Raw genomic sequence first — 19,662 nt, 5'->3', positions numbered from 1 at the left:
CTGCTTTTTATACGCAGTTCTGGGAATGATCTGGATATTTAACAAATTCAGGCAAAATACCAAGCTTTTCTATAATTTTGTTGAACTTAATCATTGCTTTTGTTAACTCCGGCATCGTGAATCCTAATGAACGTGGAATAATTTGGAGGAGAGACACATCTGAATCAGTCAAAGATTTGAATTATGTAACTATTTACAATGGGTTTGTTGGGGGAGAAGTTAGCTTAGTAGTTGCCTACTTGCCTGTCATGAACAAGATACTGGGTTGATGCCAGAATAGACAACAGAAAACAAACCCCTCAGAGTTAGTTAGCTTGTTTCCACCCGTCACAGTTGTAAGGTACTGTGCCGGGTACCTGCTGCACCCCGAGGCTGAGGAACGCCCGTGTTCTGAGCACACTGCAGTTTCACTGGCACCTCAGTACCGTGGCTGGTTTGTGGTGGTTCTGGCTTTGTCAGTAGCTAAGGGTGCAGTCAAACAGAGAAGCGCCTTCCTAGTCTGTCCCCTTGTTAACGTATTGGCGTTACCGAGACCTTCTTTTGTGTTTAGTTCCTTGTTATGTTTTGAAAAATTTGAACACTCAACTTCATGTAGAAGTGTTGGGTTCATTTTCCTATTTAATTAAGATTTATTTATATATTTACTTACTTACTTGTTTGTTTATTATTTTTTACCGGAGCTGAGGACTGAACCCAGGGCCTTGCACTTGCTAGGCAAGCGCTCTACCACTGAGCAAAATCCCCAACTCCAAGATATATTTAAAGTGTGCACACTTTTTCTTAGTTTCTTTAGGCTTTATGTGAATGAAGGATGCTTTCATGGTGTGAGTGTGTGTGTGTGTGTGTGTGTGTGTTTCTTCTTTTTTTTTTTTTTTTTTTTTTGAGCCAGGGTCTCACTCTGAACTCAAGCCAGTCTGGAACTCATGAATTCTGTGCCCCAGCCACCTGAGTACTAAGATTACAAGTGTGAGAGCTACCGCACCCTACTTCCTGTATGCTTTTGTGTGTGTGTGTACCTGTTCGTGTGTGTGCACTTGCACGTGTAGATGCCAGATTGATGTTGGGTGTCTGCTAGTTCTTCTCACCTTATTTTTTGAGACAGCTTCTCTTACTGAGCCTTGAGCTCACTGATGAGCTTAACTGGCTGCCTGGCTAGCTCTGGAGATGAGCGTGTCTCTGCTTCCCTAGTGCTGAATTGTAGAAGCCTGGTGCTGGGCCTAGCTCTGTATGGGTGTGCTGGCAATCTGAACTCAGGTCCTCATGTTTGAGCAGTGCAATACCAAGCGGGCCATTTCCCTAGGCCTCTGTGTGCTTTTGAAGGCTCTTGTGGACCTTGGTTCATGAGTCCACAGATCCTTGTTGATGGGGACCTGCGGCTTTCATAGAGGGCAGCACCCAGCTCTATATTGATGTCATTCCCACATGGGCTTTTTTCTTCTTTTCTTTTTTTTGGTCTGGCTGGTGATGGAGGTTTGAGATAGTATCTTCTATATCCCAGTTTAGCCTTGATCTTGGCATGTGGCTGAGGATGACAATAAAGTTTTCCTCTTCCAGCCTCCACCGCCTAAGTGCTGGGATGACAGCACACATTACGCCTGGGCTCCTGCACCAGCAAACACGCTGCCATATCTTCAGCACTGCTTTTAAAAATACATCTGTAAGTGAAGAATCTATACTTATGCCGGGCAGTGGTGGCGCACACCTTTAATCCTAGCCCTCAGGAGGCAGAGGCAGAGGCAGGTGGATCTCTTTGAGTTCCAGGCCAGCCTGTTCTACAGAGCGAGTTCCAAGACAGCCAGGGCTACACAGAAAAACCAAACCAAACAAACAAAACTACAGCAACACACCAAGTCTACACTTACGTTCCCATGAAATATTCCTTTTAGAATTCTTGATTTTGTGCTTTCCTTGTCCTATGGTCCTTGAATGTGCTGCTGATGGTGTGGCCTCCAGTCACTACTGTCTGCAGCGTCTTAGCTGTTTAGTTAAGAGCTACTGTAGGGTTCATAGAATGAAGAGTGCCGTCAACTGTTCAAAACCTGTTTTATATATTACCAAGAAGAAAGTGTTTCTAGTCATAGATACGATGCTTTTGTTTGTTTGTTTTTATCGAGACAGGGTTTCTCTGTAGTTTTGGTGTCTGTCCTGGATCTTGCTGTGTAGACCAGGCTGGCCTCAAACTCACAGAGATCCGCCTCCCGAGTGCTGGGATGCGCCACCACTACCCGTCTTGATACAATGCATTTTGATAAGTTGGAATTTTTGTTTTATAACTATCAAAAGAGCCTATTGAAGACCTGTTTAGATACACATTTTTAATCTTTCTCCTAGTCTTGGCTGTGTTATTTGACATGCAAATCTTTGTTCTGAAACTATAATACAGCTTGATCTATTTTGTACTTTGTTTTCCTTTCCCACTGGGGTGTTGCTTTGAGAAGAAAGCTTGTGGTTCGTTCTTCAGTAGTGAGTGTTTCACTAACATCACTTTTATACCCTGCTGCTCTTTGTGCCTTTCCAGAACACTTGTTATTGTTTTTGCCCAACTTGTACCAACAGTGTGTATAACTTAATTCTAGCAAAGACAATATGAACTGTAACCCTGTTTGATGTGGATGTAGGTAATGTCATCTGTGCTCATCATCTGGCTGATAGCAACTGTTCAGATGGCAGCAGTTATAAAACGCTCCTCAGCTGCAGAGGCAATAAAATGTACATCTTAGAATTTCTGGAATACAAAGTACCAGAGGTACTAAAGTAGTACTGGCTTACCAACAACAGAAACTTACATCACACACTTAGCAGACACTAGGACTCCAAGGACAGAGTGTGAAGAATAAATGATGGGAATGTAGACTTAGGATGTCATGGGGTTCACTCTCTTTTTTCCTTCACCAGGCTTTTTTTCTCTTGGTCCACCAACCAGCTCCCAAATCATGACACGGAGACTTATTATTAGTTACGAATGCCCGACCTTATCTGATGCTTGTTCCACTAGCTCTTATAACTTAATTTAACCTTTTTGTCTTCATCCACATTTTGCATTGGGGCTTTTTACCTTTCTTTCATTCTGTGTGTCCTATTCATTTTGAGTTTGGCTGGCTGGTGGCTGCCTGGCCCCAGGTGTCTCCCTCTCTTTTCTCTCTCATTCTCTCTTCTCCTCTAGAGCCCAGATTCCTCCTCCTCCTCCTTATTATCGCTGCCTGCCAGCCCCACCTGTTCCTCTGCTGCCTAGCTATTGACCCTTCAACTTTTTATTGGACCAATCAGTTGCCTTAGGCAGGCAAAGCAACACATCTTTACATCTTTAAACAAACCAGCATGAGTGAGTGTAACACATCTTTGTCTAGTTAAAGTAATATTCCACAACACCCTTCACCCACTAAGCCCTCTGGCTTTTCCCCATGGGGTTTGCTTCTGGTTTGCAGAGAGGGCCCAGCTAGCCCCTCTCTTGTATCACTTTTCTGTGAGCATGAGGCCTCTAGTGACTGAAGGCCCTATTTCCTCATAGCATCTCACTTAGCAAACAAACTTTGGGGTGACACAAATATCAAATCTGTCTCAGATGATAATTAAGGACACTAAAAGCTGAGCGTGAGCTGAATTGTCAGTGTCTGATTCCTTAGCAGCTTCCTTCCCTTGCTGATTCACTCACAGCTTTTGTACAGCCTTGTCCTAATTTCCTCGTTGTTACTGTTTTCCTGCTCATAGACGTTTCTTAGAGGACTCTACTGTGCCATGGATTCCCTAAGTCTGCGCTTCCAGCCCTTTCCTCTGCTCTCTAGAAACCCACGTATCTCAAACTATATGCAGGCCAGAGTAAACCCTTGACTCCTCTTCTGAATTTGCAGCTTCTCTTGTCTCCATTAATGAAGGAATGTGGGCCGTGCAGCCTAACAAATTTGTAGGCCATTGTCAAGTTGTAATTTCAAAAGGATGGACAGGGGTTGGGGATTTAGCTCAGTGATTGAGTGCTTGCCTAGCAAGTGCAAGGCCCTGGGTTCAGTCCTCAGCTCCAAAAAAAAAAAAAAAAAAAAGATGGACAACCACTGAACTAATGGTAATTGTCATTAAACAGTCAACCCAACTAGACTCTCTAGTGTTTTAGTTCCATATTCCCTTTAACCTCACCACATCTAAGGAGCTTTCAAATAAGAGTTCTCTATTGGAGCTGAGGGTGTAAGTCAGTGTGCTTAGCATGTGTGAAGCCTTGGGTTCACTTCCCAGCAGCAAAACAAAGCTAATCCAAATTCAGGGCTGCAGGTAGCTCAGTGGCTAGGATCACTTACTTTGCAGTCTCGAGATGGAGTTCTGCACCCACAGAACAAGCTGGGCACCTCGAAGATGCCTGGAACCAGCTCCTAGAGATCCAGGACTCTCTTCTGACCTTGGCATGTACACATACCTGCGCACATATGCACATACATTCGTGTAGACGTACACACAAATAAATAAATAATGGAATAGCATTAAAAAAGAAGAATTTCAGTTTGAAGAGCCCTTGCTTTTTATTTATTTTATTGACTGTTGAGATGGTCCTCTGAAGGGAACCCTGACCCATTCATCCCTACATGCCCACCAGGCTGGCTCATCTTGTAACATGCTTGCCATGCCTTCTCCTCAAAAATGGCTCCTCTGGATGGAAAAAAAAAAGTCCCTTTGTCTATTCAAGTTTAAAATTGAGGTATTCAGAATCGTACATGCTCTAGCCTGTCTGCTTCCCAGTTCATACACTCTTTCTTGTTTGTGCCTTTTTCTTTGGTCTAGATGGTGCTCTTACCCATCCAAGTCTTTTAAGGTGTACTGTTGTTCACTTTCTGTGTGTTGTGTTTATATGTCCTTGATATTTCCCCGGGGGAAGAGGAAGTTCCTGGAGAGCATGCACTATCATAGCATCTTGTGTGTTTGATGCCATTTCTGGAAATCAAACCTTGGCTTGCACATACCAGACAGCGTTTTACCATTATACTACACCCCTAGCCCTCAAAATGTCTTTAAGTGGATGGGGTGTGCACGTATGTGTGTGTGTGTGTGTGTGTGTGTGTGTGTGAGAGAGAGAGAGAGAGAGAGAGAGAGAGAGAGAGGAGGAGAGAAAGAGGTGAATTAAGTTACATTTATTGTACATTTATTGTACATAGCTTTAAGTATTATAGACAATTACGAGAAATTTTTTGATAGTTAAATTTTTCCAGATAATCTCAGTTTTTTTAGAAAATTATTTTTATGTGTATGAATGTTTTGCATGCATATATGTATGTGGACTACATGTGTGCTTCATGCCTGTAGAGGCTAGAAGAGGGTGTCAAGTTCCTTGGGACTGGAGTTATAGACAGTTGTGAGCTGACATGTGGGTGCTGGGAATGGGACCCCTGTCCTGGAAGAGCAGACAGTTCTCTTAACCACTGGGACTTGTCTTCAGCCCTAGATAAATTTATTTTAACTTGTACACCAAAATTATTAGTGTAATAATGTGATGCTTCAAATTTACTCAATATTTAAATTAGGTCAAACAGATCTTCCAAATACCTAACTTATTCTTCCTGAAACAGGGTCTTGTCTTGGCCTTGAATTTCTGACCCTCCTGCCACCACCTGCCAAGAGTCTGGATTACTGGCATGTGCCACCACACCTGGTTTTAGGTGATGCTAGGGATCCGACTCAGGGCCCTGCACATGCCAGGCAGTCACTGTACTTACTTAGCTACATTCCAGCTCCCTGTTGCTCTGGGGTAAAAATTTAAGCCTTCTTCTAGTTTTGAAATGTATAGAGACTTGCCAACCTGTAGCCACCTTGTTGTTGTGCACAGACATATCAGGAGTGAAGGGTGTAGTAGGTTTGAAAGAAATCTTCTGTTCATTTCAAAGGATAATTTCTTGAGAGGAGATAACTCCCGTAAAGTTCAGCACCAGCAACAGAGGAAACCTAGGAAAAAAACGAAGCCCCCTGCACTTACCAAAAAACACAAGAAGAAGAGACGGCGTGGACCTCGTCGACCCCAGAAACCAATTCCCCCTGCAGTGCCCCAAGGGAACCTCAGCATGCCCACCAGCGTCTCACTGCCAGTGGAGGCCTCGCAGATCCGGTCAGTGGGGCAGCAAAGGGTTTGTTTTCCTCTGTGAGGTGTGGTCACAGTCCTACCCTGTGACTGGCTAAGTCTGCAGTACACATCCATCAGTGTCCTCAGTTTTTATCATGGCAAGGAAAACAGGCTGAAATTGAGAGTGTAATTGTATACTCTCAAGGTTTTTCTGTTTTAACAAAATTATACACATTATAATAGAAGTGACTAGAAATATGTTTGAAAAGTTTGGCAGACTTAAACATTTTGATCAGATGAATTTCAGCTCAATCTTGCCCATTTATTTCATTTTTAAGGTTATTATCTTGATCAGATTTGAAATTTTGCTAACACATAGATGCACTAAGTGGTGATTCATTCCACTAATTTGAAGTGAACTATGATCTGGTAATGATCATCTCAGGGTAAAGGCTGTCGGAATTTGTGACTATATGTAGTGAGGTGTGTCTTTCTGCAGCATTTCAAATTTCCTTCTCATAAAATGAGGAGAAATCTTTATTACTGAGACAGTCTCATGTATTCCTAGACATCTCCACCTCACGTAGCTGCAGGTGATCGAAACTTCTGGTCATCTGGCCCTTAGTCCGCAAGTGTGGGGCCAGCAGCTTTGGGAGGGGTTGCGTTCTGTCACTGTCCCCTGTGTGCACGACTGCAGAGAAGCTGAGGCACACAGGGAGGAGGCGGGGCAGCTGGACCAGCCACACTGTCTTTGCAGTAGTCCTTCCACGCCAGAGCTGAGTGCCGACGAGCTGCCGGACGACATTGCCAATGAGATCAGCGACATCCCGCATGACTTAGAGTTGAATCACGAAGACTTCGCCGATGTTCTGCCGCGGCTGCCCGATGACTTACAGGATTTCGATTTTTTTGAAGGTGTGTATGGTCAATGTGTTACTTCAGGAACTGATCTAGAAATGGTTCCCAAGAAGGAAATAAGTTTTCTTTTCTTTTCGGCTTTTAAGACAGGCTCTTCGCCACATTGAATCCACAATGCTCCTGTCTCAGCTCTGGAGCCCTGGGATTATACCCATCCTAGAAATACTAATAACTTTAATTATTATTGCAGAGTGCATGATGCATGTGCAGGTTTGCACAGCCTGCATGGTGTGGAGGGCAGAGGGTAGTTGGGGAGTGGTTTATCTTCTCCTACGGGGCTCCAGGGTTAGGCTGAGACTGTGGGACCTGTGGGGCGTGGACCCTCGCCAGCCCACTGAGCCACTTTTTGGCCCGTTTATTATTAATTTTTTTCTTTTTGAGCTGAGGATTGAACCCTGGGCCTTGCGCTTGCTAGGCAAGCGCTCTACCATTGAGCTAAATCCCCAATCCCTATTATTAATTTTTTTAAATAAAATAGCCTTTTGCAGTATACCTGGAATGTTTTTCCTGACATAAAATGTCTGTCACTGTAAATAGAAAAAAATCACTAAAGTTGTTTTCAGAAGGTGAGAAATACATAATTTATTTAATCATATTATATACTTAGTAGATTAATACTTTAAAGCTATGTAATTTTGTCCCATTAAAGTGAATAATTTTCCCTAATGTTTTGACAGTGCCACTTAACATTCCAGTCCATTAAAATTTTTTACAGCTTGCCCTGTCTTTGGAGCCAGGCATGGTGGCACATGTCTGTAAACCAGCAAGTGCTGGGATTAAAGGTGTGCACCGCCATGCCTGGCCAAGGAGGAAGACTAAAGAGTGTCAAACATACCGTGAAAGGTGACTTTTGGCATTGAAGAGGTGGCTTTTGTAGAGGACTGTTTGGTTGTCCTTGTCGGGTTGCTCACAGCCACCTCTTACTCCATGACACCCTCCTCTGGACACCACCGGTGTTGCTCACCTGACGGCAGACAGACAGATATACATGAACACATAATTAGAGCAAATCTTTAAAAGAAAAGCAAAGAAAGGTAACTTATGGAAGAAACTGAGTGTGCTTACCATTAATTACATGCATGGATTCTGTGTTCTCATCTCCAGCTGGAAGAATGTAGGTGTAGACCAAATAATATAAAGCCGTCCTGTTCTATACCACCTTCATTTTTATGTTAATGGTCTTAATATCATTTTAGGTGAAAAATAATATATAATTAAATGGATGTTGAGTTTTAAATTGGCAACCATTTAGACTCCTAAGAATTCAACATTATGAGGGCTGGAGAGAGTGCTCAGTGGTAAGAGTATCTGCATTCTTCCAGAGGACCTGAGTTTAATTCATAGAACCCATACTGGGCAACTTACTTGTAACTCCAGCTCCCAGATCCAATACCTTGGCCTCCACAGACACACACATTCATGTGGCAAAAGTTCACACAGGCACACCTACTCAAAAATAAACACAAAAAGAATTTAACAGAGCCAGGCTTGATGACACACACCTTTAATCTCAGCACTTTGGAAGGAGAGACAGGCCGATCTCTATGAGTTTGAGGTCAGCCTGGTCTAATAAGTTTTAGGCCAGTCAAGGCTACATAGTGAAATCATATCTAAAAAAACAAACCAACCAAAAAAAGCCATTTCATATGGTAGATTTCTGAGAATAAATAAATTAAAGATGGTAATTGGAATTCCAAGAGAGCTGACATTTGAGGCCTGTCCTGCAGATCAGTATTTCATTTTTTCTTTCTAATCCCATTATAAGAAACTTTTTTGGCCAGGTGGTGGTGGAGCACACCTTTAATCCCCGCACTCAGGAAGCAGAAGCAGGTGGATCTCTCCTAAACCAAGCTGACCTAGAACTCACAGAGATCCACTGGCCTCTGCCTTCTAAGTTCTGGGATTAAAGGTGTGTGCCACTAAGCCAGGCAAGAAAGACTCTTTTGTGGTAGGATAGTGTGTGTGTGTGTGTGTGTGTGTGTTTGGGTTTTTTTTTTTTTTTTTTTTTTTTTTTTGAGCTGAGGATTGAACCCAGGGCCTTCAGCTTGCTAGGCAAGCGCTCTACCACTGAAGCTAAATCCCCAACCCCAGGACAGTGTTGAAAGGACTCAAGTGTGTGACTTCTGCTGTGTGAGTCAGTTATGAGCTCTACTGACGCCGCCGGCTTTGGTTAATGCAGGAAAGAATGGCGACCTCCTCCCGACCACCGAAGAAGCCGAGGAGCTGGAGCGGGCCTTGCAAGCTGTAACCTCTCTCGAGTGCCTGAGTACAATTGGGGTACTTACCCAGTCAGACGGAGTGCCAGTTCAGGGGTTGCCAGATAGAGGAATGGGGGTGTTCTCCGGGGGAACCGATGCTTCGGGAATCCAGTCCTTGAGCCGAGAAGTAAACACGGACCTAGGGGAGCTACTGAATGGACGCATAGTACACGATAGCTTTTCTAGTCTGGACCTGGACGAGAACCTGCTCCGCTCTGCTTCTCTGTCTGACCCGCCCACACCCCTGGCAGGGCAGATCCAGGGGCAGTTCTCTGCCCCAGCCAGCGTTGGCCTTACTTCTGCCACTCTGCTCAGCCAGAGTGCACTTGGGGAGAGAGCCTTCCCAGGACAGTTTCATGGACTTCATGATGGCAGCCATGCCTCCCAGAGGCCACATCCTGCCCAGCTGCTGAGCAAGGCAGATGACCTAATCACCTCACGACAGCAATACAGCAGTGATCACTCACACTCCTCACCCCATGGAAGCCATTATGATAGCGAGCACGTGCCGTCGCCCTACAGTGACCATATCACCTCTCCCCACACATCTTACTCTGGTGATACTATGGCAGCTACCTTTTCAGCAGAGATGCCCATCATGGCACAGCACTTGCTCCCCAGCCAGCTTGAGGTGCCCCTTGGAGGAGTGGTCAACCCCAGAACTCACTGGGGGAATCTCCCCGTCAACCTTGGCGACCCCTCTGCATTCAGCAACCTCCTTGGCGCGGATGGACACCTCCTTTCCACTTCCCTCTCCACGCCACCCACCACGTCCAACTCAGAGACCACACAGCCTGCCTTCGCCACCGTCACCCCAAGCAGTTCCAGTGTGCTGCCGGGGTTACCGCAGACCAGCGTCAGTGGCATGGGGCCTTCCGCTGAACTAATGGTCTCCGCCTCTCCCAAGCAGCAACTCCCGCAGTTCAGCGCAGCCTTCGGCCACCAGCTGAGTTCTCACAGTGGCATTCCTAAGGACCTGCAGCCCAGCCACAGCTCGATAGCCCCTCCTACAGGCTTCGCAGTGACGGGTGCCACGGCTGCAAGCACCAGTAATGCATCCCCCCCTTTCCCCACCCCCAACTGAGCCTGCGTGCGCAGGCAGGTGGGACCTGGTGATTCTATCTGTGTCTCCTCTTTCGCACCCCTCCTCTTTTCCTACAGAAGATTTAAAAATAAAAGTGGGGATCAGCGGGACCCCCCCTCCCAGACAACTAGCGGCCGTGCAGTGGACCTGGCGTCAGTGGTCACGTGTGCTCCTTAGCACTGGTGCTCATTCCCTCCTGGCGGGTCCTCGCGCCCTGGCGCTTTTCTCTGGTGGCTCCTCAGCACAGTGACTGGATAGGTTGATTTTTTTTTTTTTTTTTCTTCAGCAAGTCCTAGAAGTGGAAGATACCTCAGATTACCAGTGCCCTTTACTATTTCCTAGTGTTCAGATCAATGCTTTCCATTCTCTAGCCAGGTTTTGACATAGGTTGTTCTAGATAGAGTGGCCCTAGTGAGATCCTGTGTCGCAGGTGGTGTGTGGAGGCAAATCGGGGCTCTGACTCGGCACCAACTGCCCAACACCTGGATGCCATTCCTAATCGTGATGTGGTTAACCGGAAAGAAAATCGTCTCTTGACTGCCTGTGAGTGCGTGTTCACCCCGTGTGTGTTTCGTGCAGTGCAGGAAGTAGCTGTCATGGTATTTTTTTGTTGTTGTTGTTGTTTTTTTCTTTTTACTCCCAGAATAAGCTTATGGCCCTTTTCCCTTCCTTCTGTTTCATACCTAGCAAGGTTGGTTTGTCCTTCCTTCCTCCTGAGTTGACTAAAGCATCCTGAATTGGGAGGAGGTGGTCTGGCACAGCCCTTTCTTGCTAAAGATCAGCCCATGAAGAAAGGAGCCACACAAGGCTGAATTCACATCGGTAATGGGGAGTGCCATGGCTGCGTGGGCGCAGGGCTGCTCAGGGGTGGGGCCTCACAGTCACTTTGCCTTTTCCACGTGCGTTTGTTTCAGAATCCCTCACTCACAGAATACATTTGCAAGTTGTAATTAGAGAACATATTTTGATGTGAAAAAGTAGGCTGGACCAGCTAGGTTTGAAAGACGATACCTGTGACCAGCTCGCTCTGTCATTCACTCCCAGTTTTTCCATGGTTACAGTTGTGATTCTTTGGTGAGATTTGTGAACTGTTGAGGACACGTGTAGAATCCGTGTACCAGTTGTGAAGTGATGTGTAATATCAGAAGAACACACATTTTAAAGTTTCTTTCAAAACAGAATATGGAAATTAGACATAAATTTGATTTACCTTAGGCACTTTTAAAATAATTTAAGTACTTAAGGTGAAGTAAATTTGGAAATTCTTTTGAAGTACCAAGGGTTTAGGGTAAAATCTTATTGGTTAGTGCAGTAAGTTGGTGACTATGCAGTGGTGTGTGGGGTTTCTCCTTGCCTGCCTTCCCCTCCAGAGAAGGGTAGAACTTCACTTTCTACTCTGTTTTGCTGAGGTTTCACTGTCCTTTGGATACCGTTGGGGATTCATCCCTGAGTTCAATCTAGTTTCCATATGTACATTTTTTAAAAAGAAGACAACATGTCTGTTAATGATGTGGTACAGTAATTCTTTTGTCAGGGATTGTTGGATCCTAATTCCTTCCTAACAGTAAAGGTTGGGACATACTTTCCTCCTCCTTAGGTGTGTTTTCGTTATGTCATGCTAGTTCTAACCAGTCCCTTCTGGTAAAAGCTTTCTTTTTCTGCTTTGTAAAGGAATGATGGTGATCAGCAGGCATTATGCAGATACCATGTGCCTGAGCTTTTGGAGGGGAAGTCACATGACTGTATAAAATCATGATATGCCCTATTTTGTATTTATTGAATTTGGGGAGGGCAAAATGTGTTTGTAATATATTTACTTTTTTTTCAAATCATGTTAATTAATTGGAACATTTATTTTTACTAGCTTTGCCATTTTTGCAGATTGAGAAATTTCTAAATTATAAATTATGTCACAAAGCAAAATTATATTTGGTATTCACCGTGAACTTCTTTCCTGAATGGTGAGATACAGCTTTTTGCCTGGTTCTCACCTGGGAACTTAGGTCAGTAGTTTTTCATTCTAGTGCACTGTAAGGAAATGATGAGTGGTTACCTCACCCCAATTCGCTAAGCTGTGTTCACATCCCATTATAATCATCACTAGATAACTGTGCATTCCCAGGAAATATATTTTGTTTCCATTGTGTATCACTTGAAGATTGAAGCGGAGCAGCCTGGGCTTCCTCATCAAGCTCCTGTTTGACAGAGAGGGGGTCATGGGTAGTCCGTTTGGACCGTTGCTGGCCGTTTGACAGAGAGGGGGTCATGGGTAGTCCGTTTGGACCGTTGCTGGCTGTTTGTGCTACATTCGCTGCTGAAAATTCTCGGGTTGTCACAACTGAGTTTGCAGTAGGTTGCACCTTTTGATTGTTTGCAGTTTTCTGTTTTATGTGCATTTAAAAGCTCTTCTTTGCTTTCGAGTAAGAAGGCATGAAGTGATCAGGAATGTTGCCAGTTACAGCTTCACGCCAAAAATAGTGAGTCAACTCACTTTTGTGTAGATGCCCATGATGATAGCAGAAGAGAGGGCAGTCTTAGAAAGTACTGGTATAGCATTGGGTAATTAGCAAAAAGCACACTTTTCTTCTCTTCCAGAACTAACATCCAAGCCTGTAGTTTGCTTTTCTTGTGAGTCCCCTGTTAGAAGAATATGTGTCTATAAGCCCAGAGGTTCCCACTTTGTTTCTCTTCCAGTTATAGAAGCAATTCTAGTCTCTTAATAGTAGGTGGGGTATTAATATGCAAAGAAAAATTAGGCGTCTTTTACGATGCTTACATGAAAACATAGCACTTGTGTTTTGGTAAGGCAATACTGGAATCAAAAGCAAGCCTTCCACAGGTCCTGGGGGGGAGACACTAGCTTTTGTTGTCATGTTCAGTACCTAAGCACAGTGACAATGACGGCTCATCTGTCTCTGCAGTTCTTTGGGACCATTTCTAAAGGCCAGTCAGATTGTGTTACTGTGATTTAATTTTTGAAGTTGCTGCAGTTAATGAATGCATCCTGTGCTCTGAGAATCTGACATGTCAGCAACTGTAACCTCTGGTATCTGAAGGGAAGATGGGCTTTCTCTCCTTTAGTTGTTAATGTTATTTTAGTAAAGAACTTAAGACATTGTTTCTTCTGTAAAAACCCGGGTAGGCTCCACAGTAGACAGTAGGACAGTGAAAGCATTAAAGGTAGGCTGCCACATGACCGGCCATGCAGTGGAAAGGAGGTCTTGTAGTTATCATGGCCTAGCTGAGGAGTAAAGGTGGTTTTCTCTCGTGACCCCCCCCCCCCGGGGTGGGGGAGGGGAGTGTTCCTGCTCCAGAAATGACAGCGTTTCCATGCTGGCGGCAGTGTGGTGTGTCTAGTGTCCCTCTGTGAGAAGATTATGATTTAATGAAAATCAGACAGTCATTGGAGATGGAGTTGGAAAGTGATTGTTTTGTATTCCTTTAAGTTGAGGTTACCAGTTTTAGTGGCGTAAGGCTAAGGACAGCTAATACTTTATCTTTGCCAAATAACTATTTCTAAGATTAATCTCTTAAAGTAAACCAGACTCTCACCTGAAGGTTAGGGATTATCCACTTTTGTGAGTCACACTAAAACTTTCCCAAAGCTCATTCGCAGTCCATGCCCACTCACAGTCTACACAACCAAGTCATCAGTTCTTTGTTTAGGAAGGAAACGGTGTCCGCACTTGAAAAAGGTGTCCTGGGCATAAAGTTTCTTTTACACGAAAGAACTTAGATTTCTGATGGCCTGTTGCACGGCATCTTATAAACTGGCATTGGAGTTGCATCATATGGAGATGAAGCCCTGGCTGTGTGTTCTTTGAGTCTGGCTGCGGTCTTCACTGCACCTTGGCATGCTGGGCAGCGGTGGCGGCGGGTGGGCTCATTTGTATCACCTCTCTGAAGCCACTGCCCGCCCCCAGCTGAGTTCCCAGCATGGTTGTGCATTGTTTTGACATTGCAGAGTGTGAGGATATTAACACTAAACTATTTAATAGGTTTGGAATTCATTAGAATTTTAAAGGTATTTACTTTTTAGACTCTTCATCCTTTTTTTTAAAGATTTAAAAAGATTAAATTCTATTCTTTAGCTGACGTGTAGGATAGTCTAATAGAGTGGTTTGTTGAATGGTCAGTACAGCTCTGCAGTGTAATGAGGAAATTTAGAAACACCTTTGAGTTTAGTTGGAGTGAATCCTCATTTGTATTTCATTTATTACTGCTCTCCCACACTGTTCTAGAGGTTTCTTCCTGTCAAAATTATTTCATGGGGATAGTCACTCATGAAAAGTTATATAGTTTTTCCCCTCTCAATAACTTGAAAAATACCCGAATCTTCCCTGGAACTAAGTAGAAAAGAATATTACTATATTCTGATGGGAACCAAAATCACACTTTAATTAAAGTAGCATTGTAAATGCTGTCTTTCCTAATGTGTATAATCCGATCTCTGTGAAGAGCCCAGATGGAGCTCTGGTAAGCGGGCTCCTGGCCGGCGAGTTAGGAAAAGGACTTGTGGACGTGAGTCACGGCTCTTCCGCAGCCAGGGTCATTACCGCTGCAGGTGTGGGAAGCTGAGGGCGCTGTGGTGGTTTTCACTTTCCTTGGTTAGTTTCCCTCTGCACTGTGACAGGGAGCAAGTAAAAAGAGCTGTGGTGTTTCAGAGAGATGTGTCGTGACTTTCCTACCCGTATTCCAGAGTATCAGTAATGTTTTGAGTGGCTGGAAGAGCAGATCCAAGATGACCTTTGGCTGATCTAAAGTTGGTGTGAAGAGCAGTTTTCTCAGACAGAAGCTGTTGGATCTTGGAGGCCAGTGGGATAGCATGTTTTCTTCCCTCCCCCCTGCCTGTTTTGCACGCTCATCCCCGGTGCTGCAGTGTGCACACGCACACACGTGAGCCGCACTCATCTTGGCCCAAGAGTGATAGGATCTTTTCTCATTGGTTTTTCTTGTTGTTCTTATGTGTTTGTTTGTTTGCTGTTTAAGCTGGGGACCACTGACCTAAGCTCTATATGCACCCCAAGTTCCCCATGGAAAACGTTTCAACATGCAGGGCAAAAGGCACTAGTACGGCTCCAGGCCATACCATTGCCTTTCCTTGGGGAACAGACTGATTTGCCCCCAATGACTCCAGCCTGTATCATTAAGGTCCAGGCGACTCCAGCGGGTTAGTGCTAACACGGTAGAGAGCTTGACACCTGCTGACTGTGTGTGCCTCTGTTCCAAAGGGTTGAATCAGTTCTTTCTCAACAGTGATAACTTGCCTCACTGTATAGTGTTGAGTATGTCTCAGGGATTCCTTGCGGAAATTAGGGCCGTTTTTAAACTAAGAAAATAGTTTTCAAAGAAACTAAAGGTGATTCATCACTGATGAGGGCTCAAGAGAGAGAAAGCATTTGGTTTCACAGCCCGTGGTGTCTCGCGAGGACTTCTTCCTTTCTCCTTCAGCCTCTCATCTCAGCTTCAGCACACAGTCCTTTCCCATCATGCACAGCTTTAAAACTTTTATTTAAAAACTTCCTTCCCCAATGAGCTTTCAGAATACTTATTGTAGATTTTAAGAGAAAAGGTATATTAATTTATGCTATTAACATCACCTCATAAATTATAAGTTTTATACTAAAGCTGTATTGAGTGTAATGAATTATGTTGCCTATGTGTTTTAATAGCTTAAAATTTATATATGAGCTTCTTCTTTTTATTTTTATTTTTATTCTTGACGAAACAAACTAGTGACGCACCTTTTTACACTGGATCTCTGCCGTGTCAAGGTGTATAGCTGTCCTTCGCTACCTTGCAGATATGTAAAGAAAAGGATAACCTGGGGCCTCAAAATGTAGAACACCCTTAGCCCATTTATCATCATTCATAGAGCTGTTGAGAATCATGTTCTTTAATACATGATCTATGGTTTACACTTAATGATGGCTAGACACTTAGTTACAGGGTCAATAGAAGCAAATAGATCCAGTGAAGCTCCCACTACTGTAGCTGGAATTTGTAAACCAAGTTTTTAAGACCTCTGTTATTTCCTATGGATTTATTCTTTAATTTACAGTTTATTCTGTAAGTTGAGAAGTAAAATAGAGGAATTAATAAATCTAGATGTTCTCAGTGTCTCATTCAGGAACATTTCCCCCTTCCTCACTAAGGAATTCCCACTGTGACTTAAAAATAGAGGTAACTTACTTGTATGCATGTATGTATCTGTGTTTTTACACACATGCAAAAATATACATTGGGGGCACGTGTGTGAGATATGAATGTGCGCTTGTATAAAAATAGAAAGGTAACCGAATGTATTATAGAAATATGATTTATTTAGCTGAGGGAATTACAGTTGCTTTCCAATTGTTTCTTTTTATAAATATACCATATTCTTCACTATATTATGTTCAAAGGCTAGCTCTGATATCATGTGCATTTTCTTTTAACCTTTTAATTAACTTATGGTGTTTTTAAAGTGACATGAGAAAAAGCAGATTCTAAGACCAGCCTCATACTTATGAGCATAAAAATAAGAGAGAGACAGACCTATATAACAGCTTGTTTATCTATTGAGGTGATGGGACCACAGATTTGTTGCAAAATTTTTATGTCTAATAAATGTTCTTTATATTCCAAGTAATAAAGTATTATGATGTTTTCTTGGTCAAGTTCAGAAAACATAGGCCTTGATAAGGAAGCTTTTGAAGGAGCTGCTTGTTTAAGGAGTTGGTGGGCTCATTTCACTGCATATTCCAAAGCTGGTGTGATTTTAGTTATTTCCAAACCATTTTTTAAAACTGAGCCGTGCCATTGGTTGTGGAGCGGAGCACCGCAGCTCCTGTCTCCTGGCTGTAGGGAGATCATGCTGCCCTTGATGCTTACCTGATTCCTGGGGGGCTGAAAAGAAAGACACATTCCTGACTGTGGAGCTTTGTCACTTGGTTGTGCGTCCTGTACTGGAGGACAGATGGTCTGAGACATCACCTAGAGCCATGCGCTCCCATCACACTTCCTTTCACTCATATACTTAGGGATATGTCAGAGCAACTCCTGAGGACATATTTGAATTGGCAGTTGTCTTTGAGGCCTCGGTTACTTCATCTTAGGTTCCGTCAGAACCTGGGAACGCTGTCTGTGTTCTTTTCTACGATTGTATTTTTGTAGCATCTCCCTGTTTCATTCACTCTTGCTTTGGGACTTTAAGAAATCTGCATCTTTCTTGTACATATGCATGCAAACGAAAGGAGGGAGTTTATACTGATGCCATTCTCCCTTCAGTTGCTGGTTGATGGAATTTGCTAGAATCAGTTCCTCTCATTGAAGGGTGAAAACAGACCCTTTGTGTATATCTGTACAGAGATGTGTATATGGGATGTGGTGGCACTTTGCTGAATGTGAACTTGCCTTGTCAATGGAAAGATTGAAAAGTATTATGTTTATTTATACATTTGTATAAATCTATATATACACGTATGTATATGTGTGTGTGTATAGATAAAGCTATATACATATATTTCCCTAAAAATGTGTGTGTGTAATAGATTTATAGCCTTTGCTAAGCAAGGTTATGCATCTGTGGGTAATGCTGGATTATTCTGCAAGCCCACCGAAGTGACAACAGTCTGGAGTACATCATCGGACACACTGAACTAGAAATCCTTTGGATTCCAGTCACAAATTACAGATGACATTGGTCACAAACGAGTCTCTTCTTTCTTCTCACCAACTGCACTGTTCCTCAGACTGCTAGCTAGTTTCTCATTACTTAACACTCACATCTTTGCTGAGTTGTCTATTGTCCCGCGCTGGAGATGACTCCTGAGGGCGGCCTGTGCAGGGCGCGTGCTGAGCCACATCGTCCCGTCCCCCCACCCCCTTCTTCCCGACTTAGTTCTCTGGCTAGAAGCCTTGGCGTAAAGATCTCAGCTGTTGCCTTCACATTCCTTTATCAGTGACAGTCCCCACAGTACACAGCTTTCAGTAATGTTTTCTTTGACAATTGGGTCGCCATCAAAAAATAAAAAGCCAACATTCAAACAATTAATTTTGAATTTTTTACCTAGGGAACTTTGGAGGATTTAACTTAAAGTGGGAAAAAAAAAAAACCATAATTATGACTGTATGATTGATACTAGTGTTAGGTGTATTTCCACACTTATTATCATTTAAATAGTTAGATTTGCTTTGTGTTTTAAATATAAATTTACCATTTGAATTTTAACAGCGTACACAAAGTCACATGAAAGCCTCTTGAATTCTGTAACTGACTCATGTTTCTCATGGTGAAATGCTCTAATGAGTTCTTAGGTAATGAATTCTGCTAGATTCCCTTTGTCCTCACAGTTGTGACATTCGGTTTTAACTCTGCCCCAGCTCTCTAGAAAACCTGCATCCTTATATATCGTGCCTTTAAAACTCTTATGCACACACAGATCAAAGTGTATATATACACATGTTGGCGCATGTGTACATATACTCTGGTATGTACTCACACAGTATGTCTCCAGGACATATTGTGGGAGTGGACAGAGATATTCAAAGGCAATGAAATATTGCTCTCTAGATAATATATGTATATAAATAGTGTTGATAAAACTGTACATACACATGTATATGTATGAGTTCTAAATGGCAATCTTTTACATTTAGCAAAATGCTGCCCTACTGGAATATTGACACGGCAGTGGCAGTTGTATGTAATGATTTAAAATACATTTATCAAAAATTATTTAAAGAACATTTAAAGGGCTCATCTAAAGACAGCCACACACTATTTATTTAGTTTCCTATTCATTTGATTGTTGTGTTTGCATCACTGAAAGGGAGACTCATTTTAAAAATACCATCTGCATGTGAGAGACGAGATTCACTTGGGGCACGCTGTGCCCACCCCAAAACAGTGATACACCACAAGCCAGCTTGCATACTTTGGTTTCAACGCAATCCTAATATGGGCCATTTGTGTGTGCCATCCACCATCTCCTTGGTCAACTTAGTCCACCAATTTGCCTCTTCCTTTCGTTAATGAATAATGATCGCTTTGATCGTGCTGCCTGGGGGAAGCTGACCCTGCTCTTGCTACAAGGAAATAGGTCATCTAGTTCTTCTGCCTTGTTCCCAACTCACCTCGGAAAGAAGAGGGTTCTCACGAAGGTGTCTGAAGCATAGTTTATTTGGCATAGTTTGATTTATTTAAAGCCCTTATTTAATTTTTTGGGAAAGCGCTCTTAACTCTTAAGTTGCATGTTCTTGGCGTATATTTCTTACTGCTCTTCCCTGCAAGATATTTTTCCATTAGTCTATCAGTTTTCCGTACTGAATGCAAGAACTTTAAGACAAAACTGTTAAGTACTCTTTTCGTTTGTGATGAGCTGGCA

General features: G+C 43.2%; 1 protein-coding gene across 6 annotated transcripts in view; it reads left to right on the top strand.

Moving 5' to 3' along the window:
• The window catches only part of Ino80d (INO80 complex subunit D), a 64,744-nt gene extending 46,986 nt beyond the window's left edge, over positions 1-17,758 (top strand). For 5 of the 6 annotated variants that reach the window (XM_036172921.1, XM_036172917.1, XM_036172918.1 and 2 more), the window contains 3 exons: positions 5,862-6,079; positions 6,792-6,949; positions 9,132-17,758. In XM_036172921.1, the coding sequence (XP_036028814.1) occupies positions 5,862-6,079; positions 6,792-6,949; positions 9,132-10,294 (1,539 nt within the window). In that variant the 3' untranslated portion in view covers positions 10,295-17,758. The remainder of the gene's footprint in view (positions 1-5,861; positions 6,080-6,791; positions 6,950-9,131) is intronic. The other variant, XM_036172922.1, reaches the window with a different exon arrangement.
• Positions 17,759-19,662: the final 1,904 nt, after the last annotated feature.

Source organism: Onychomys torridus, chromosome 23 (genome assembly GCF_903995425.1).
Source record: "Onychomys torridus chromosome 23, mOncTor1.1, whole genome shotgun sequence".
Classification (NCBI taxonomy): domain Eukaryota; kingdom Metazoa; phylum Chordata; class Mammalia; order Rodentia; family Cricetidae; genus Onychomys; species Onychomys torridus.
Note: the sequence above shows the minus strand (reverse complement) of the source record. Positions and strands in the feature narration are given on the sequence as shown.